Below are 23,206 nucleotides of genomic sequence, written 5' to 3'. Positions count from 1 at the left end.
GCCGAAAGGTTGTGACACTTGCAAATTGCACCATTGACTTAATTGTTTACATTATTAGCTATTGTTTTATTTTCAAACAAGAAAGGGTACAATAATAGAACTATAAAGACACAAGAGAACGTAATTTAACAAAAGGAGACTTCCAAACCCTATAGGTGCTAGAGGTGGAAAATTTAAACATCATCTTCCTCTTGAGCGCAACCCTGTTAATTTGCTAAAAGCACGCATCAGTACAAAGCATATATATAGTCTTTTTAAAAGTTGCACATCGAGCTGCCATAGTCAAACCTCCTCCCTCATTAGCACCAGCCGTCATTCCTCTTAATGAAAGAGATTTGTCTATAACACGAGATTTAATTTGGATCTTAAAAAAACGCATGTTCGTATATCTATTTAAATCTAGAAATTTGGAAGAGAGGATCATGACCTTTTCCATTATATATATGTCTATAATAAGATATAATTGAACCTTGAAATCCTTCGTTATATTTTATTATATATTCATGAAAATGTAAGAAGCATTGAAATTTCATGTTTAACCTCTTTGAAGATTTGTATCTTTCTTAAGGGTTAATATAATATACATTAGCAAAAAATACACAATGATAATATGAAAGGAAATTAAGGAGTGGATGAAGATACATAAAAATGCACCATATTATGATATGATCATCTCACACACTTAACAACCTACACCCATTAATGGTGGTTTTGGCTAGTAACTAGAACCAGGCATTATGTATGTCATAGATGTGGTGTAGATGATCGATGGCAAAGGCAAGAGGCAAACTATGATACGAACTTCAAATTTGAAAACCAATTGTACATTGAATTTTCCTCTTTTTTGTATGAACTTAACTAAATCTGAGACAATTTAGTTACGTTTTTTTTTTTTTTTTTTTTCAGCCCTTTAGCCTTCCTATTTAAGCCCCATTTCCCATGAATTTGTAACCATGAATTCCCATTTGAAGATTTAGTGAGAACCCATAAATCCTAGAGCAAAACTCTCATCTATCTCTCTATCTTCTCCCTCACTCAAATGCCAATTCAAGAGAGGAGGTCACACACATCACTACCTTTGAGTTGTTTGTGTTAATTGGAGCCACCACAGAATAGCCAATGAGACTTGGAGATTACAATTGGAGCTTAATTGTGGATCTGAAGCTACAGTGGAAAAAGGACTCGCAGAGTCAGTTGCTAGCAGAAGCTTAGAAGGTTCTGTATATAAACTGTATTGCAACTATCTCTTTAAGTGGATCATTTTCGATGTTGAGGCCATTGAAAGATATTTATGCCTGATACTTATGTTTTCCTTTTTGATAACACATCCACGTGTTATTAAATATGATTGTAATTTTTTGTGGTTGTGTTGTTACTTATATTACTTCATGCATACTTTTGTATATGTGTGTGTGTGTGTGTGTGTTAATTGGTTAATCATGTATATAATTAGAACTAATTTAGATTAGCATAAAATTAACTAAGTGTGCATTTGCCTAGCACTGAAATTATATTTAAGCTGCGGTTTGTGTTTTTTTGGCATCCCACAGCACTGTTTATGGACCACCAAACTCAATATAACGCAGATTTCTAGGTAAATTTGGATCCCACAACAGTATTCACACTTTTAAAAATTATTTTGTTATAGTGTTTTCAGCAATAAGTTTTTAATTTTTAACAATAAGCGATATCCAAACAGACCCTAAGTCGTAATTAATTTGGGGTCTAAATGTCAAGAGTTTGTAATCAATACTCATTTCATTAATTATAAATAACTAGTATGTAGCCCCGTGCTACCGCACGAGAATGGATATATTATTAATCATGAGTTTATTCATGTTTAAAAGGCTCTGTAAGGACGCGATTTGTAACGACCCGTAACAGTGTTGGGTTCGCACGTAAAAAGGCCCAAACAATATCATTTGTAGAGCGTGGGTTTGAAAGGCTAGATCTTGATCACCAGACGGTGGTTTTTCGTGGTGTTTATACATAGTTAAATCGTGTTCGCCCTATGAGTCTTTCTCCTGAAGGCGGGCTGGGAGGCTCTGGTTTTTGGCCATTTTTCCCAGCCTCTTCTCTGGATTGCACACTTTTCCTTTTATACTAGCATGTGTTCCTTATCTTTCGTCCACATGTAGGATCGACTTTTCCAAGACTGATACTTGTCCCATCAGCCCATATTTAGAGTGGTTGGGGGTGGTTGTAAAACCTGGAGAGTATGACTCTGTCAGGTGCAGAGTATCGAATGGCAGTAAGGGCAGCTTTCCCTGGTCGTTATTTTTTTCCAGCGTATCCTTCTTTATTGACCTAGATATTTTAGATTTTTTTTCCCAGCTGCTCCTATACCGTTTTTGCCCTTCCCTCCAGTGAGACCTCGGACATGCCGATGACTGAATCATCCTTGGCTGTATCCCAAAATTACTCTGTACTCGTATTACCGATCCTAGGCTATAACCTTTCTCGGCTCGGGCCTTTGGGCCCTAATGAACAAATGGGCTAGGCCATATATTATGGGGCCCCACAATAGCCCCTCAAAATCCTGCTGTCCGACCTCTTGGTTGGAAAGGAGGGTTTTGGTAATGCCAAGCCTTTATTACGGCTCGCTTAACTCTGTCCTTCATTAATGTTGGTGTCTCTTCATCTACCCAGGAAACATATCGGGCTACGAGACATTCCTCTGAATTCATCCACAATGCGTTCTTGCCGTTTGATTATCCAAAACGCGCCTTTAATGATTTCCCCTTACGAGACCATTTAAATTCGACGGTTATTGACGGTGTGGGGAAATGGAACGGGTATTTTCTCGTTTACCAATTTTCTTGGAAATCTGGACAGATTAAATACCTTCCATTTTGCCCTTCATATAAGAAGAAAAGTGAGAGGTTATTTTTCTTGTACAGAGACCCTTTTAATCCTTCTGAAATCTAAAAATCCTTAGCCTCCCCCAGAATTTCCCTTATCCGCTCGCTCACACCTCGAATCGTGGTAAGTCCAAGATAGGAGTGGGAATGAAGAGACCATACTCTTCCCAGCAATGCCACGTTCTTGCGAAGCTCAAAATGGCTCGGTCAGGGCAGGGATGGGAAAGACTTAAGATATCTCTCATCCTCCTTTCAGTCAAAATCCGAAGCAGGGGCTCGTCGCGTCAAACTTTTGGTGCGGCTGAGTTGGGATCACCCATTATTAGTACCAGCCGCTCTCTTATGAGTATAGCTAACATGGTACCAATGTGTTAGGAGTCAGGACTGACGCAGGGACAAAATATCCCTGCTTCTTCCTCTCTTCCTTCACTGGTGCCTCCTTTTCACTCTCTTTCTTCTTCTTTCCACCACCAGATCTATCCTGGTGCTTTTCCTTCTTCCTCTTCTTCTCCTCTCCCACCAAGGAAGGTCCTCCTCTCAATATGGGTGCCACTGGGGCAGAGTTTGGAAAGACTTGGGAGCCGAGCTTAACAAGATTTCTGTTTGTTGTTGTTGTGTTTTTTTTTTTTTTTTTTTTAATTTTATTTTTTTTATTGTTCTTGTAACTCATTTTCTATATAGGCTTTGTTTAAGCCCTTCATTGTACGTTGTAACACCTCTTTACATTAATAAAGGTCGTCATTTCTAGATTCCGTACATTCTATCTCTTCTTTCGAAATAGTTATGCCGTGAATAGACGTACTATCCTATAATTTCTTTTATTTTTTATTTTTATACTATGAACGATGCTTAGGGCCGAAACCCCAGTTAATAAAAAGATCTTGCTCTGTGTTTACTGGAACTATCTGGCATAATAAGGCCGACTTAAATAAATGGCACTTAGGGCAGTAACCTTTACTGAGACAATAATGTTTATAATGAACTTAATAAAATTGTTTGGCACAATAATGCCGACCTGAGAAAGCAATACTTAGGGCCAAAATCCCTTACCAAGATAAAAGATACTATTATGAACTTATGAGAGCCGTTCGGCACAATAATGCCAACTTGAACAAATGACACTTAGGGTCGAAACCCTTGCTAAGGAGAACATATTATTATGAACTTAATAGAGTTGTTTGGCACAATAATACAGACCTGAGAAAGCAATACTTAGGGCCAAAATCCCTTACCAAGATAAAAGATACTATTATGAACTTATGAGAGCCGTTCGGCACAATAATGCCAACTTGAACCAATGACACTTAGGGTCGAAACCCTTGCTAAGGAGAACATATTATTATGAACTTAATAAAGTTTTTTGGCACAATAATGCCGACTTGAGAAAACAATACTTACCCCAAAATAGCCGAGATGATAGTTGAATGCTTGGTGAGGTATAGGAGGTAATCATCCGAGGACATATAACCCAAAAACGAACAGCCCCTACAGGTTGCCGAGTAATAAGGCGTTTCACCATCTTCCTAATAACCTTCATAGCTTTACCCTCTTCTGGTACTTGACCCGAGGATTGAGCAATTTAGAATTCTTATTAAGCAGCCGACCTTTCCATAAGCTTGAATCCGAGGACCATGCAATACCTTGGTTCTGTCCAAAACTTAATATATATTTCTAAGTAGTTGGTTTCCCCATAGGTTTGAGTCCGAGGACCATGTAATACCTTAGTTCTGTCCAAAACTTGATAGATATTTAAGTAGTTGGTTTCCCCATAGGTTTGAGTCTGAGGACCATGCAATACCTTGGTTCTGTCCAAAACTTGATAGATATTTAAGTAGTTGGTTTCCCCATAGGTTTGTGTTCGAGGACCATGCAATACCTTGGTTCTGTCCAAAACTTGATAGATATTGATAAGTAGTTGGTTTCCCCATAGGTTTGAGTCCGAGGACCATGCAATACCTTGGTTCTGTCCAAAACTTGATAGATATTGATAAGTAGTTGGTTTCCCCATAGGTTTGAGTTCGAGGACCATGCAATACCTTGGTTCTGTCCAAAACTTGATAGATATTTAAGTAGTTGGTTTTCCCATAGGTTTGAGTCCGAGGACCATGCAATACCTTGGTTCTGTCCAAAACTTGATAGATATTTAAGTAGTTGGTTTTCCCATAGGTTTGAGTCCGAGGACCATGCAATACCTTGGTTCTGTCCAAAACTCAGTTTTCTCTTCTAAGTAGTTGGTTTCCCTATAGGTTTGAGTCCGAGGACCATGCAATACCTTGGTTCTGTCCAAAACTCAGTTTTGATAAGTAGTTGGGGGAATTAACCCCTCGGCTATGGCATGAGACATTGGTTTTTAGGGGAATTAGCTCCTCGGCCAAGCCCCTAGAACCATCTGTGCGGCTGACGTTACGAAGTGCAGCCCCTCGTAAAGAAACATAGCCCCTAGTGGAACTTTACTCTAGAATACTACAATCGGCTGTTAGAAATGACAAGGGAACTGTCTCGTCCTACTGCCTATGCCAAGACACAAGCCCTTCCCTACAGACGGCGCCAATTGTAAGGACGCGATTTGTAACGACCCGTAACAGTGTTGGGTTCGCACGTAAAAAGGCCCAAACAATATCATTTGTAGAGCGTGGGTTTGAAAGGCTAGACCTTGATCACCAGACGGTGGTTTTTCGTGGTGTTTATACATAGTTAAATCGTGTTCGCCCTAGGAGTCTTTCTCCTAAAGGCGGGCTGGGAGGCTCTGGTTTTTGGCCATTTTTCCCAGCCTCTTCTCTGGATTGCTTACTTTTCCTTTTATACTAGCATGTGTTCCTTATCTTTCGTCCACGTCTAGGGTCAACTTTTCCAAGACTGATACTTGTCCCATCAGCCCATATCCAGAGTGGTTGGGGGTGGTTGTAAAAGCTGGAGAGTATGGCTCTGTCAGGTGCAGAGTATTGAATGGCAGTAAGGGCAGCTTTCCCTGGTCGTTATTTTTTTCCAGCGTATCCTTCTTTATTGACCTAGATATTTTAGATTTTTTTTTCCAGCTACTCCTATATCGTTTTTGCCCTTCCCTCCAGTGAGACCTCGGACATGCTGAGGACTGAATCATCCTCGACTGTATCCCAAAACTACTCTGTACTCGTATTATCGATCCTAGGCTATAACCTTCCTCGGCTCGGGCCTTTGGGCCCTAATGAACAAATGGGCTAGGGCCATATATTATGGGGCCCCACAGATATAATATATGGGTCTGGTTAATATGAGCCCTTAAGGCACACATTAATAATCAATTTAAAAAAAATTTTTATGAAAATTTTAAAAAAATATTTAAAAAGTTAGTTACTTTTTTATCTTTTCAAAAAGAGTTTTCTAAAATGATTTACTAATGTATATGTATGGGCATATATATATATATATATATATACACACACACGAATATGTCTAGCAAATTGACCATGTTGTGAGATATCGATATTATAATTGTTAGTTTTTGACATTTGTAAGGGGGTGGGCTGTGCTAGTGGTATTGGGCTGTCTCGTGCTGCACTAAACCCAAGTTTCCTGGATAAAAGAGTTGGGACCGGTCCAGCTTCAACTTAAGTTGGTCCGACTTGTGCGCAAACTAGGCCAGGTCTGTTAGGAACGTGTTTATGGCAGGCAAATCATGGCAGACAAACATAATAATAATAAAATAAACAAAAAATATCTAGCCATTTAGTGAGGAAATGACCGAACAGCCCTTGAACTCAATTACAACAGCAATATTAATCGTTTTCTTTGCGGAAGGGAAAGAATATAACAAAGAATATCAAATATTGACACGCATGGGTTAGTCAGAATATTAGGGAAATAAACCAAAATCCAATCCATGGGAATAGAGCCACAAATGGGTGAACGTTCCTTCTTAACGCAGTCAATCTCTCAAGAAAGAGTCCTGCTGTAGAGATTAACCGCCCTAAGGGAAACGGGCCTGAGCGGCTTTTTTGCACAGATGCTCTTGAGGTTTTCACAGAGGGTCGGATTTCATGAGGGAGAGAGGGGACCAATCTACCGGTGCATGCCTACCATTCTAATTCTCACTTTTTTTATTTCTTTCTTTCTTTTCTCACTCGTTTCTTTGCTATTTCTTTTTAAGTTTTCTATCTCTTAGTCGAAGTTCCCGTCGTTCTTCTCCCTTTCTGTTCACGGCAAGACCCTCCTTTTATAGTGTCTGCCGTGACCAGATTTTACTGTTTTAGCCCTTAACTCCCTTTGTTTGGTCTGTGTGTACTGGCCGACCATCACTATTTCGCCTGTGTGTCACCCTCCCATCACTAGACACCATCACTATTTCGCCTGTGTGTCACCCTCCCATCACTAAACAAGGAAGAGTATTTTATTTGCTAGTTTGCCGTGGCACCCTTCCCTGCTACGGTCTGAGTTATTTCTCTTTCCCTATCCCTCATGGCATGCACCTAATGGTTCTAGCTCAACTTGCCTCTTTTGGGTAGTAAGTCATCCCAGCAGGACACCTCCCTAAAAGAGCCTGAGCCGGAACCTTTAAAATATATTTTTCCTCTCTCTCCATCTCTAAACCATGCCCTCTGAATCTCTGACCCCCCGACCTCACCATGCTCTATATTGACTGGGTACAGGCTGGTGGTGTCTGGGCCTTAAGCGTGCCTTCATTCCATATGTGTCCAAAATCTGTCTGCTGCCCATTCGTCTGCCGTGGTCTGGAGGCTTGCCGTCCATATTTGTTGACATTTTATGTGGGCTGCCTTTTGTTTTCCCGCTCCTCTCAGGAGCTGGGCTTTATTTGATGATGGGCCTTACATTTTTTTGGACCACTCCTTGGTTTCCCTCATTTCTTGTCATATCGTTCTGTTATTCCTGCTGTAATGATTTAATCCTGCTGGGCCTCTTTTAGGCCAACCATTTACTCCTTCTCCCAGTGGCTTGGTATGGCCACTGGTTTCTCTTCTTTATGGGCTCCTATGTCCCTTTCGTCTTTTCCTTGGGTATTCTTGGCCCGTTCACTTTCTTTGGGCTTCCTCGGCTCTTTTGCTAATTCTGCATTCCCATGGGCTTTTACTAACTTCAATGGGCTTCTCTGGCCCAATAACCTTATTCTCATCCTTGGGGTTCATGAGCCTGCCATAAACCCCTTACTTTCTTAGTTTGCATTATTTTAAGCCTGTGGCAGCCCTTTCTCACTTTTCTACATCACACTGCCCATGAGACGCTATTTCTCTCTTTCCGGGCTTCTTTAAGTCCACTTGCTTCTTCAATGCCCATTTGTTTATTTCTTGGGCCTGTGATTCATTATTCCTTCCGCTTGGGTCTGATCGTTTTGTTGTCTACTTTGCCAATTCTTTGCTGCCCTTGTTATTAGGCTTTCTTTCTTTCCACTGGATTTTCACAAATGGCCCTCAACATCATTGCTTTTGCATGCACTGAGATATCATAATTGGGAAGATGATGTTCAAAACCCTAGTGATGAGTTGTAAATTGTCAGCCTTATACAGTACTATAGCATCCCATCACATGAAAAGGCTTTTAGACTTTGGGAGTCTATCATTTCCATGAATCTAATCTCTCTCATCAAATTATTTACCTAACTTCAAGTCTCTCATCAAATGATTATTATTATGCTCCACACAATCCATTTGATAAGCTACCCCATATCATAGCCGATGATTTGACCATTTTTGGTAGTGTTTATTCACTCATATTCAATATCCACTTATTTTTATGAAAAATACAGGTCGTACTCTAGTTTCTTTGCTTTTTTGTTGATTAGAAATACCTTGGAAAAATACTTTGTATCATATATCACTGTAATTTCACTGGCAAAGTCACCCCGAAATATTTCAATTTACTCCTATACCCATATCAATGTAATCCTATTAAATGAATTTTTACCTAATTTACTTGATAATTTTGCAATCATTTACAAAATTGTACTATATAAGGCTAACAATTTATTCCCATTGAATCAATAGGTCTCCGCTTGCGTTGCCCAGTCCCAATAATATTTACATAAATGCCATTAACAATTTATTATATTTTATTTTTTTATACCTTTATATAAGTAAGTATATGTGGTTTCTTGTGTGTGTATATATATACATAATTCTGTAACTATTTATTGTGCCTTATATATAAAAACAATCCTCGAGTCACGTTTATAAGATTATTCAACAATAAGCCTTCTCACATAGTAAAGTTCATAATTTTTAATTGACAAATTGTAATGGTTGTTTTAGTGGAGAGAAAAGTTTTTAAATTTTTTGTGAATGTTATTTGTTTAAAATTTGATTTTTTTTTTTTTTGAAACTATAGAAAAACTAGTGTTAGGTAGGCAGTGCAGGAGATTTTTTTAGGCTGGTGATCAAGGCCATGACAGGGCTGTCCCTTCCTGGCTCCACCTGTTGTTATTCCTATTTTCATGTATTAAACGTGTGTTACATGTTTGAAATGAAGAAATAGGGAATAGCAGATAGGTCTCTCTCTCTCTCTCGTATCTCCTACCCAAATATAAGATTAATTTTTGAAAAAAAAAATGCTTTAGTAAAAAATAAAGAGTGGAAAGTGATGGCCCTGTGAAGGTAAAAATGGACATGCCTTTCTTTAAAAAAAAAAAACAATAGTACTCAATCCTAGCTTCAGCTTGTTAATTAGTCTATATTCTTAGTCTATCCAACAGTTTTAGGCGCAATTACATTATTTAATTTATTTGTCCTAGCTAGGCTCATATATATTCCTTGTAATACACAGAAACATGCCTATACATAAAAAGACATCTCTTGTACATCGATTGCCATATATTAAAATATACAGATTATTCTCCAGTTTTTTTGGTAAGAAATTATTCTCTCACGTACTCACGTAACTTTCACTCTCTCTTTTATTTGTGGCCTTTTATTTTATCATAACCCTGTTCCTGTCTCCTCCCATTACATCTCTAGTTTGAGCTATTTAACATGACTGATCAATTTCAGAAAACAAAAAACAAAAAAATTTAATGAAGGAAAGTCATAGCCTTTTAAAGGTGCAAAACGGACGGCCTTAAAAAAGAAAAAAAAAAAAGAAAAAAGAAAAAATCTGTTGGTCATAATCAATAAAGAGTGGAAAGTGATGGCCCTGTAAAGGTAAAAACGGACGGCCTCATGACCATTAGTTTTTGTATCCTAGCTTCTTTGTATTAATTGTATGGTACTTTTCACATCTTTTTCTTTCTGTCTCTCTAGTTCTGGAACATGCACGCACCATTTAGGAGGTAATTAATACAAACCACAAAAATATATGACATTAATTTGCACGTGAATCAGGTTCCGAACGAGTCTAGCACTGTTGCTGTGAAAATTAATGGAAAGGCTGCATGAGCCATGTGATCAGAATATATCAGATCAAGAGAGAGAGAGCGAGAGGGAGAGAGACATCATGTATATGCGATTATCGACCGGTCTGGTCTGGAATATCTGGATGTCGAGTAAAAGCTAGCTAGCTACATCAATCATACTCATAGCTGTACGTTGCATTATTATGGACAACAAAAAATATATATCTTCATTTTTGACAGCAACCTCTTATTGACCTTTGTTAGTGCATCCATGCACGTATTATTAATTTGTTAGTTTACAATTAGCGTGCGTTTAATATTGCCTTAAAAAATCAATTTTTTTTTTTTTTTTAAGTTTATATTTGTTATTATTTGTGAATTTTATTATACTTTTTAGTATTATTCATGAATTCTAGTGTATTATTTCAGTTTCTTTTTAACTTTATCTATAATACTTTCAGTAAAAAATTTTCAATTTCAACTAAATAAACCGTTTCCAAACAAACACTTAATGTCTTTACTGGTTGAAAATTTTGGAGGATATTCATATTCTTGCATTTGAATACAATGGTATATGATATTGTATATTAATTTATACTACGTTTTAAATTTTAACATTAATTTTGCAACCATACTCTAGCCCCTAAACTTTTATTACAAATGCACTGACATGGGCGGCATCCAGGCGTTCCATAAGAAATACAATTTGTCTTTGTCTACTTGGACAGAGGAATAACCGAAGTATAATAGCCCTAATTAAATACAACTTCGATCTGGACTTAAAAAAAAAAAAACGAAATGCAGCAGAAAACTACAGCGGGTAAAGGAAAAATGAGAAAATATTTAACTCTATAAGAAAAAAAAAAAACAAACAAACAAACAAAGAAAGGTAATAAATTAAGTGGCTTTAATTTGGATATCCGTCTGTACTTTTCAGATTGTATTACTAGACATTAAAAGTTATACGCACTACCAGTTTACAAGAATCAGGAAGCAATATTAGTTGTCCATATATATAGAGAATCTTTGTTCTATAATAGGAAGAAAATGAAGGCAATTATTGTTGAGTGCTTTACTACCCACTGATGTGGAATCATCACTTAAATTTAATTAGGTTGTTCAGCTGTCAGCTATGTGCCAACCACTTTTTTTTTTCCTTTTGGACTTGGGCTTGGGCCATTATTTTAAAGTTGATAAATGGCAGTTGTACCTTATTTTTGTATTGACATTACAGCAGGTCTTCCATTTAGTCGTTCCAACCAAACCCAATCCACTATTTAGATTCCCATTTTGTCTCAAAGCATAGAGTACTCGTGAACCAGTCTCTCTGCAGGATCCTTGTCCTCATAGGAAGAGGAACAAGCTTATCACTTTCATAGTACGTAGCTTTAGCTTAATTATTAGGTCCCTAGCGGGGTTGGGATTTTAGTTAGACTTTGGATTTGGTTTGGTTGCTCTGCCTCGTGCAGTTGAGGGAGGCCTAGAGAGGACTTTAGACTCAACTTAATTAATAGCAAAAACAATGATAATGATGATGCAAGTCAAGGCGGCAATGACAATATCCAAAAGATTGAATACGGAATAAAAATTGGATTTGGTGATCTAATTTGAGGGACAACAAATAAAATAGCGTTTGACAAGGAAATGCCTCAACCACTTTTGCTGGCTTAGATAATTAATAAGAGTTTCATCTCTCGTTCATCGGCCTGGGGATTCAATTTTGAGATATACATGAAGTAGTCTCCTTCAGTAAACCTTGGTGACTAATATCTTGATGAGATTCTTAGCACTTTTGATTATGGATAAAGTTTAGCTACAAAATTTGTTATAGTATAAGGATACAACTTTACACAATATTATTAACATTGCTACATATATATTTTGAAAATCTAATTATTAGATTGTATGTTTTTTACGCTCTTAATACACATGTCAAATTTTGTGCCAATTGGATATTTTATTGACTATAGATATGATTGTTGATACCCATTTTTGATAAAATTGATACAAATGCCAAAATCAATTTAAGAAAGAGAAAGGAAAGATTAAGAAATAACAGCAAAATAATGGGGTTATGCCCCAAAGGCCCAAAAAGAAGAATTACCCATAAAGAACAAGGAATAGATCACATTGACCCATGGGTTACACAATATCATTAACATTGCTACATATATATTTTGAAAATCTAATTATTAGATTGCATATTTTTTATGCTGTTAATACACATGTCAAATTTTGTACTAATCGGATATTTTATTGACTATATATATGATTGTTGATACCCATTTTTGATAAAATGGATACAAATGCCAAAATCAATTTAAGAAAGAGAAAGGAAAGATTAAGAAATAACAGCAAAATAATGGGGTTATGCTCCAAAGGCCCAAGAAGAAGAATTACCCATAAAGAACAAGGAATAGATCACATTGACCCATGGGCAATGTGGAAGAGCTAGCCATGGTGAGATGGCCTGCTTCAAGAGACAAAAAAAAGGGGGGGGGGGTTGGATGGGTCCAACCAACAAGGCAAGATGAGGCAAGCCCAACAAGCCCACATTGTTTTCCATAAGGGACAAATATGAGTAGAAGGCCTTAGTCTTAACAAAGAACAAAAAGGGACAAAATCAAATAGCAAGGGCAGAAATTGCGTGGGAAAGGAAGAAGACAAAGCGTGAAGCAAGAAGACAACAATACAATGGCCGAAGCATCATTAACCTATACGAAGCCAATGCAAGGGGGTGGGCCTACGACTAAGGAAACTATAGAGGGTGTGGTTTGGTGAAGGGAGGAAAAGAGCCTATTTCTGATATCCTGCCGAACCTCTTTTGGGAGGTGCTTTACTAGGAAAGCATCTTTACTCAAAATAGAAAACCGGTTGAGACCACTTAATGAAAGCTAGATGGATTGGTAGAAAGATAGAGTCCGAGGTCGAATTTGGTTGAATATGCGTTGATAGTAATACCTCGATAAGTCCAAGGTTGAATCCACTGGGAACATAAATGGTTGGGTTTTACCCCTTGCCTTATCAAGGCTTCTAGTAAGCCATAATACAAATAAAACTCCAAAAACTGTGAAGAAACTTTAAGAAAACCTAAATTACATTCTACGGGAGCTCCCCTCTGAATTTTTCCCTAAAGAGCCTTTAAATAGGTTAAGGAATTCTATTACAAGTTGAATTTCTATTTGAAGAAAATCCCAGGTTTTTATGCTTCATGTAACTGACATTTTTGGCCCATTTAACGTCAGAAATAGGACTTTTGGTAAACTACGAAGATGTAGCCCTTTATGTTAAATTTCCAGCCTAACTTGAATCATCTCAATTGGATATTGGAGCTGAAAGTTATGCCCAAAATACTAACTGTTGCAAAAGTTGGAATCTTAGTCTGAATTGGACTTGGATTTGGTGCAAATTTCTTTTGATTCCTTACTTCAATTGAACTTAAATTTCATTGGATTGGCCTACTTTGACTTCTTTATGGCCCTTGTAAACAGAAATTCGCTCATTTAATTCCATTCTCCTACAAAAAAGAAATTCACGTATTAAAATTCAATTAAGCACAAAATTTATTATTTAGCATTTTTCTAAAACCACATATAAAATGCATGAATTAACTCAAAATAAGTATAATAATGACATAAAATATGCAAAATTAAGCTATTATCAGTAGCTATCCAGACCCATTCTCCAAAGTGTGCAACTTTATGGCTTAATCTAGTAATAAGATTGTGCAAGTTGGGATTCGGGCTCTCTTTGTTCCACTTTCCGTAGAGACTCTTTATTTATGTGTTATAATTCCGTTGTTCTAACTATGTCTAACCACTAACTATTTGGATTGACTTTTCTACCATAACATATATACGAATACACACACACACACACACATATTACTTGTCTTTTGGGGTGCTTTGTTTTGTGTATAGACTGGCTCTGAGCAAGGTTCTGCGGAGATAGTAAGCCAAGCCCAACTCTCCTACCTACAGTAAAAAGCCTTAGCCCAAAAGCATAAAAGGCCCCGACAATGATCTATAAGATTATATTTTATGCATAATTTTAAATTACAAAAACTTGCAATATAAATAATTTATTGATGATATAGCTATTGATTTTAAAGTTTTTAGAAATTTTGCAAGCATAGGATATAAAAAGAAAAAGTAATCTAATGGTGGATTTGTCAAAATTCACCTCCATTAAAAATATATTGAATAAGGTTGTAGTTTTATACTACAACCAATTTTGTAACTGAACTTTACCCTTTAATTATCGTCTTTCATAATATATATTTTCTTGAGACAAAAAAGTAGATTTAGCCCTCTCTAGTCTCATACTAAACATCTTGGGTCATCATCTCTTTCCTATAATTACTCAATGTATGCGAGAGTGAGATGAGAGACTATATATCCTTATTTGAAGATTTCGACTCTGAATGTTGATTTGATTTTGACATGTGTTAGGTGGTTAGGATTCCGTTTGGGGCCAATCCCGTCAAATGATTTTTTCATAAAAATAGGGACAAAATTTGTCGTAAAAATATCATTATTGATACTATTATTACTATTACCTACTTATCACTCATGCTAATATTAAAGGGTAAATTACATTTTCAGCCCCTCAATTGGAATACAATTTGCTCTTCTTTTCCTTCATGGACATGGGTCCTTTCTCATCATCAAGTTAGTGTTCTCTGTCTGTCTCTCTATTCACAATTCCTCTTTTAATCTTTCCTCTCTTTTTAATGTACACAGGTGGAAGGATACTTATCTTTGGAGAACATACTTCTCGGCTCAACTCAGGTCTGCCCTTCCCCTTCATGTTATATAATATAATGTTGCTCTACCACTTTTAAATTGCATTAATTGATGCCAACCTTGTGTAGGAAGAACATGGTGAACTAAGTTGCCCTGGGCCTGGGAAACACTCTCTCCAAGAGGACCCCATTGATGTTGATGATGCCACCTTAGTATGTGTTATACCTAAGTAGATATCGTATAAGCATATAGGTGGAGAACCTCTGGAGTTTGATGAAATTGAAAAGGACCTTCCTGCCTACTCTAAAAAAGCATTGTCAGATTCAAAATGGACGTTCATAAACCAGGAGGTACAATTTTATATTTTAATTTCCTCTCGTTTTTGTTTGGTTTTGTTCCCCAACCCCCCTGCACCTTTTTTTTTTTTTTTTTTTTGAGTTATTACATTCATAAGTGATTGTCGTATACGATTTGGATAAATGCATCAATGACGTTTCGCTTAGATGGCACCTTCTCCCTTTATAAAAACAAAGTGGAGGGTGAGATCATGGTTTGAGATCAGCCAGGTGATATTGTGACTTAAATCCAAAAGTAATTTGCTTAAAAGCATTGGACTATTATGCCAAGAGCCTTGTAGTTCAATTGGCACCTCTTGATGTTTCAAATGGAGACATTAAATGCTCAAATCCCCTCTCCCCCATTGTAATTATGGAAAAAAAATGAACTGCTATGCTGCTTTTTTATGCTTTTTCAATCTAAAATTTAGGGGATGATGGGCTTTCAAGAAGCCCATTTCGCTAAAAAACAACAGAGAGGGATTGAAAAAAAAAAAAAAAAAGAGTCTCACAATATTATTTATATATTTAAAAATTATTTTACTACAGTATTTTCAGTTTTCAATTTCAACCAAATAAATTCTATCCAAATAAACCCATAATTTACCTCAAATTTAACTCGTTTTGTATCAAAATCAAAACACAAACAGTCTCTTCCTCAGAGCACACTCTAATGTCACTCATGATGTGATAACGGTGTCTGAGATTCAGAAATATTTGGACATTACAGGAGTTCAGACATACATAGAATAAATAGTGCCGGAATCGTGTTCTTGAATGAAAGGCCTCAGCCTAGGCCTGGTAAAGGTGTCACCAATACCTGCCAAGTCTGTGAGCGTAGCCTTCTTGATTCCTTCAGTTTCTGCTCACTTGGTTGCAATGCAACGTACTGTGTAAGTTAAAACACAATTACCACCACACTCTTATTCTTACCATTTTTTTTTTTTTGTTCTTTTGGAGGGTTTTAGAAGTCACTTTCTGTATTTACTTCATGTGTTTTACTCCAATTTCCAACCATTAATTTTATATCTAAATTCTTTTTTCTTCCAAAAAATCAAAATGGGTTTTCTTTTTCTTCTATTTTGTTTTGTTATCAATTTTTGGTGATTTTGTTTCCTTGTTTGGTTAAAAGTTAAGGGGGAAATTTCTAAAATAGCTCTATAGAACTATATTATATGTTACAAATACATTATAATGGAATTAATTGATTCAGTTTTTTTTTTTTTTGTTTTCTGTTTTTCGGTTTTTGGTAGGAAATGAATGTGAATCAGCGAGTGATGATTATTTCTATTTGTAAATTTCAGATTGTTGGGACATCAAAGAATTTCCGTAAAAGGAAAATGTTCATGGACACAGATGGGTGAGCAAGCGTGGTTGAGAGTGTGTTTTGAGGGAGAGGAGTGTTTGATCTGTTTTTTGTTTTGATTTTGATACAAAACGTGTTAGAGTAACCTCAGACAGGGAGATGGATTACGGAGTAGTAACTGAATGAACCAAGTGTCAAACCACTCGTGGGTGAAGTTTAATTATTACTTAAAAAAAAAAAAACCAATTTAATGGCTGGGTTATTAAGGTGGGAAATTAAGCTTAACCCCTCACCGACTTTTCTCTCCTCACATCTTGAAGAGCTGCCGCCCCAGAAATTCAGACCACCCTTATCAGCCGTCTCACTCTTCTCCCAATGGAACAATTATTTGACACCACAGAGAAAAAGGTGACACCCCCCATTTACTCTCTCAATCACTTTGCTTTTCTTTTTTTTTTTTTTTTCAATGAGTTAGACCGAAAAATTCCTGGTGCTAATCAGATAGATAGATATATATATATATTCTTTTGTGTTGACCAACTGTTTATAACTCACCCCAACTAGTAAACTAGTAACGCTTTTTATTAGATTAAGGGTCCGTTTGGATTGAACTTATTGTTGTTGAAATTAAAAACTGAAAACTAAAAACACTGTAGCAAAATAATTTTTAAATGTGTAAATAGTATCGTGGGACCCATTTTTAATATTTTTTAATACGTAAACAGTGTATGCACAGTACGTGAACAGTGCATATACAGTAAATATTGTCTCCCAAAGTCAACAAATGCGGGCAAAAAAAGAAAAAAAAGAAAGGAAAACGTAAAACTTGGAAACGTAGACGCATGATTCAGTTGAATCCAAACACACACTAAGGAACCAGACAACATGTGGTTGTGTTGTGTCTCAGTTTTGTTGGAAGTCATTTAAAAATAAAATAAAAATAAAAAAAACCCCAAGTATTAAGACTTTGTTGCTATATGTTCATATCTAATTTAATTTATTTGTTTTTCTAATAAATGTGGATGTGAATAGGTCCTTATTGAAATGCTGAAGTCTTAATAGGTCCTTATTAAGACTTCATGATAGGAAGCTTGGGAATAGCTTGAGTATCCTACCAGGAGATCCAATGATGTTTTGGCAGCTTTTCTTAAGACTTTTGTTGAAGAAAATCATCTCAAGGTAGTGTTTTGTTTTGTTTGTTTGTTTGTTTGTTTTTTTTTTTTTTTTTTTGACTTTTATGTTTTTCCCTGTTTTCAGTTTTTTGCTAAAGTAATGCAATGCCATTTAAAGCGTGACGTAGTGGGGCAATTTACAAACATATCTCCAGATAATGAAATACCTGAGCAGGTATGGTTTAGTTATCCCTTGAGGCTTTGAAGAATGCATTTTTGCTATTCTACTAGTAGTCTCTAATTCTCTTTCTGTGAAAATGTAGAAGAAAAGGGGTCTGTACACTAATATCTGGTGGGTTGGGTTTATAGTTGTAGTAGGACACTTGGGTTCATTTGTTTCAGTTTATTTTCATCTTGAAATGGAATGTATAGCTTTTTAAAACATCACCTTTTTCAAGGTATGGCTGTATACTTTGCTGATGAGCTCTAGCTCAATTGGGTAAATGTTTAACTTAGCAATAATTATATATGGTCATAGATGTACTTTTACACAATAAACAAACTAGCCTCAATAAACTGATGAAATAAGTTCATTCAAATGGACACTTTGTCTGGCTCATATTATTATAAATTCCTCTTCTTTTATTATTATATGTCTGATTAAATGTGTTTTAATTATGGCTAGAAGCCTAGATTGGTAGCTCTTTCAATGTCTTGGTTTAATAAGCTTTTCCCCCTGTTATAATATGCCTGTCGCATTCCTGGTATTTTGAAAACTCTCATTTGTTTAAAGTTCTAAACTGTAAGCAAATGTGTAAATTGAGCTTTTATTTATTTATTTATTTTAATGTTCTTTGCTTGATTTTGCAACAAAACCCTTCAATGTAATTATATGATGTTGATACTAAAAAAACTGAGTTCTATATCAACAATGTATTGTCCAAATTAACCACAATAGTATCATTTATTGATTCCATGATCAGTGGCTGAATGACTACCAGATTCTGTTTTAGTTTGCTATTATTCTCTCATTACATATAAGGCTTAAGTTATCATCAAATTTCTAGATACAAGTTATTCTCTTGCATTCCCCCTTTCTTTTTCTTGCTTTTTTCCTGTAACTTTAAATTGAATGTTCTTTGCTGTTTGGCATATCTTGATAACTTGTGCACTAGCAGTGCAGAGACTGGTTCATTTAACTCTTGAACACCCTCAGTACCTGCTGCATTATTCGTTCCCATCAAATGATGAGGTTTGTTATCATAATGTTTGCTTATTTTTCCTACTTATCAAAAGTTATAATAATAAAAAAATCTTTATACCTTTTTACTTTTCAAACTATTTTCTTATGCACTTCTTTCATATTAAAAGGTCATTTTCGGGCTTTCTTACAGCACCTATTATTCATTATTACCTTTCTTAGGTAATCTCAGTTGCTGCATTTACTTCCTATACATTCCTTACTGCTAACTATAGGTAGATTATGGTCAGAATAGCTTAGGGAGCAAAGATGAACTAATAAATGCTAATTTAAGTATTTTCTGGCATGGAATACATTACTGTGACAATTGATAATCTTGGGTGTGGGATGTGGAGGAGTATTAAGGAAGTATCAGATAAGTTCTTTAGTCAGATTATGTATAATGTGGGGGAGGGTTGCCGTGTTAGTTTTTGGCATGATCCATCGAGTGGGCCTATTCCCTTGAAGGAACTCTTTCCTGCTATGTTTGGTAGTATCTACTTCAGTAGGAGGTATGATCTAGAATTTACTTTTCTGTCATGGTCCTCAGGATTGGGAGGCAGCCATTGTTTATTCCTTTTTTGAGCTTATTTATTCATCTATGCCATGGGGTGAGGGCATGATCACCTGGTCTGGAGATTGACGACATCTGGGGTATTTGATGTGCGCTCTTTTTATAAGCTGTTATCTAGTCCTAACATTGAGGTTTTTCCTTGGGAGTGCATTTGGTGTGCAAAGGTGCCTAAACCGGTGTTTTTCTTCTTATGGACAACAGCTAATGATGGGATACTCACCATTGATAATCTTGTTAAGAGAGTTTAGTATCTGGTTAATAGGTGTTGTTTATGCTGCTTCGATGGGGAATCAGTGGATCACCTTCTTCTTCATTGTAAGTTTTCTCATGCCTTATGGTGTGAAGCTTTTGCAGTGTTTGGGATCCAGTGGGTAATACCGAGGTCAATTAGCTCTTTTTTCTTTATCTGGAGAAACTGGTTTGGAAAGCATCTTTCAACCATTTGGAATATGGTCCCAGCATGTTTAATGTGGTTGGTTTGGCAGTAATGCAATGCCTGCATTTTTGAAGACAAGGAGAGAACATTAAATCATCTAAAATCTCTCCTCTCTGGTACTTTGTTTCATTGGGCTTGTACTTGGAGGTGTATGAATTGTATTTCTTTATCTGATTTCATAGTCTCTATTTCCTTTAGTTCTTGATTATATTGTATTTGTTTCTTGTTCAGAGTGATCATAATCGTGAACATGATGTTCAATTTTTTTAATGAAAGTCTTATTACCTATCAAAAAAAAGAAAATCTTGAAAAGAAAGTGTAAGCTGATGTGACCAGAAGCCCCTTGAAGCATGTTTTATCTTTGAGTCTCTAAGAAGAGCTTTGCTGTTTGACCCTATACGTTTTTATATTAAATAGGATTAGATAGGTGTTTTGAGATGCATTATTTATCTAATGAATACACACACATAAAAGTTAAATTATGTTGTGGTGTGCAAGTATAAAAATAGTTTCACACAATGAGGAACTAATGATGCTATCAAGTTCAAATGTAGCTTGGCTTCCTGATAACTTGTGGGATATGTTGAAGCAGGGATGGGTGATTAGAAAGCTTCCTAAAAAATCCAAGGCTTTGAGATCAAATGCAATGGTTGCTGTTGACTGTGAGATGGCTCTCTCTGAAGATGGCTCTGAAGCTTTAGTGAGAGTTTGTGCTGTGGATCACAATTTACGGGTATTAATTAATTCGGCTTGTGTTCATTCTCTTCATACAAAGGTAATTCCCATTGTTCCACCTCTCTTTTCCCAAGGGAAAAGAATACTTTTCACTTTGGCTAGCTTGTTTGACAATTTCTAGGCCTCTCGAAGGGTCCTAGTTGTACAATCTTTCTAGTGAGTTTGTATTGTGCAGGTGAAACTTGAGGAACTTGTAAAGCCAAATAAAGTTATTGCAGATTATAGAACTGATATAACTGGAGTTAGTGCAAGAGATTTGGAAGGAGTTACTTGTTCATTGGCAGATGTACAGGTACATTAGGCTGGCTTTCACACTTTTTGGGATCAATTCTTTATCTAATATATTTTGGTGCATTTTGTAGAAATCCATGAAGAAGCTGTTATCAAAGGGAACAATTTTAGTAGGCCACAGTTTAAACAATGACCTGCAAGGTAAGCTAAGCATGATAACTAGATATTGGAGTTCCTCTCTATCTCTCTCTCTCATGACAACTGAACCATCATTGTCTTTTTGAATTTTGTGCAATGAATATTCTTTGCATTTTTGCATTTGTTTAATAATTATTGTGTTGGTTGCAGCACTGAAGTTAGATCATGCAAGAGCACCTCACTTATCTTCATGCGTTTGGATGGACCTATCAATAGAAGACCATCTCTGAATAATTTGTGCAAGGCAAGTTCTTAACGTGTTATTCCTACTTTATGTATTATTCAATTATTAATTAAGGTAAGATATGATTTGAAAAAGGATTCTCTTTCGGCATTTCATTTTGAGTAATGGGCAAGCAGCTGTGGGCCGTTTCAGTTATAGTTAATTGTTCCATTTGTTTTTGACAGTCTGTATTGGGCTATGAAATTCAAAAGAAGGGTGCTCCGCACAATTGTCTAGATGATGCATCTGCTGCAATGAAACTTGTTCTTGCTAAGATAGAGAATGGTGTTGATAATGCTATTCCCTTGGTTCAAGAGGATGTAAGTTGGACATTAAATTCTTGGTGATTTCTAATTCCTACCAATGTGATCCTGCTGATTCAGTCTTTGAATAAATTATCTATAGGTAACTAATTCTGAAATGGCAAAGCTATTTCTGCACAGGATACCAAAAAATGTGCCCACTGAAGAATTACATAAAGTCATTCCTGGGGACTTTACAATTGAGCTCAAGGTTGAGTATATCCTGTTGTTATCTGAACTTTTCTTTAGAAGATATTGGTTGAGCTTATGATTGCCGGAATGATGTTTATGTTTTACATGTCATGATATTTGGGTTTAAGACTTGGGTCTTGCTTATCATCAAATCTACATTAATCTACATCCAAGCCTGGATCCAGCCAAGCCAGTTGTATTTTTTGTATGTTTTCAAACTAGCAATCAATTGATCAATTTTTTGAGATAAATTAGTTCTCACCATTAAGATTTCCATGGTAATTTTTTATTTTTTTATATTTTATATATTTTTTATATTTGATTAATTTTATATCATTTGATTGAGGGGATGGGTAACACAATTTGTTAACTATTAATTGTCACATAGTGGGTTGGAGAAAATTCCCTCCAAAAGTTAGGAGGTAAAATTTCTCTCCACCCCTAGAGTTTTCAATTACTTATCAAATCATCCGGTGAGCGACTGATATTTTTAAAATTGCTTTACTTGTTATGGTTTCATGCCTATAAGAGATAGTCTTTATAAATATGAGATGCACGTATAAAAACTTATGGATGATATAGTTTTCTTGAAGAACTAGTTTCATATATTATGTTGTCTTGTAATTTCTCTAACTTGTGTTGCCATTTCTTTTATTTTACAACAAAAACTCATTGATGTGAAGATTTGTTGAGAATAAAAGAAACTTTATATTTATTAAAAATATTATTTTAAAACCAACCATTTTAATTGACTTAAAATTCCCTTATTGCTGTTTGTTATGGTTCCAAACTTCGAATAACTAAAGGATAAATAAAAGAATTTATTTCCTGATTAAATATATATTATTTGGAAAAAAGAAAAGAAGAGAGAGAGAGAGAGAGAGAGAGAGAGAGAGAAGGGCCCAATCCATTTCCCTTAATAACTCCCAACAAAATTGTAGACACAGAAGAGAATGATGGGCTCTTCCACAATACAAGAATCAGCCCAGTGGGCCAAACCGTGGGTTGCAAAACAAAAGCTTAATCTGTAGAAAAAGATATATTGTGTTTACTGTTTGCTCTATTGCCATGCTGCGAGGAAGGAAGTTGTGGTCAGCTCAGCTCTACCAAGTTCTTTTAACCACACACACACACATATAAATATATATATATATATATATATATATATATATATTTAAGCCAAACTAGTGATAATGATGTGTGTAGATATATACATTCTGATTTGCAATTCTTGATCCATAACATTGTGGGAACTTCCTCGGATTCAAGCTTACTAAAACCGAAGATTGTATTTGTATTGTATGTTTCGACAAGGCCAGAGATGTCATAGCCATACTACAACTACCATATTTATTGATCAGCATCGACCGGCAAAAACCATGTCTTTTTATTACGTGTTTG

The 23,206-nt window shown here is 36.0% G+C and overlaps 1 protein-coding gene and 1 pseudogene across 1 annotated transcript; both read left to right on the top strand.

The window, feature by feature from the left end:
- Positions 1-14,747: 14,747 nt before the first annotated feature.
- On the top strand, positions 14,748-15,324 carry LOC115991440. Its single transcript, XM_031115131.1, has 4 exons — positions 14,748-14,846; positions 14,919-14,966; positions 15,050-15,133; positions 15,174-15,324. The coding sequence occupies exons 1-4, from the start codon at positions 14,748-14,750 to the stop codon at positions 15,261-15,263; spliced, it is 321 nt and encodes a 106-aa protein (XP_030970991.1). The 3' UTR covers positions 15,264-15,324.
- Positions 15,325-15,408: 84 nt separating this feature from the next.
- LOC115991439 lies at positions 15,409-22,022 on the top strand (annotated as a pseudogene).
- Positions 22,023-23,206: the final 1,184 nt, after the last annotated feature.

The sequence above is a fragment of the Quercus lobata genome, chromosome 5, assembly GCF_001633185.2.
Source record: "Quercus lobata isolate SW786 chromosome 5, ValleyOak3.0 Primary Assembly, whole genome shotgun sequence".
Taxonomy (NCBI): Eukaryota; Viridiplantae; Streptophyta; class Magnoliopsida; order Fagales; family Fagaceae; genus Quercus; species Quercus lobata.
Note: the sequence above shows the minus strand (reverse complement) of the source record. Positions and strands in the feature narration are given on the sequence as shown.

Bases quoted from the DNA above. Each gene is read 5' to 3' on its own strand.
- LOC115991440 (XM_031115131.1), top strand. From the start codon at position 14,748: ATGCTAATATTAAAGGGTAAATTACATTTTCAGCCCCTCAATTGGAAT. The intron at 14,847-14,918 runs GTTAGTGTTCTC...TAATGTACACAG, and splicing joins GGGTCCTTTCTCATCATCAA to GTGGAAGGATACTTATCTTT. The intron at 15,134-15,173 runs GTATGTGTTATA...ATAAGCATATAG, and splicing joins ATGTTGATGATGCCACCTTA to GTGGAGAACCTCTGGAGTTT.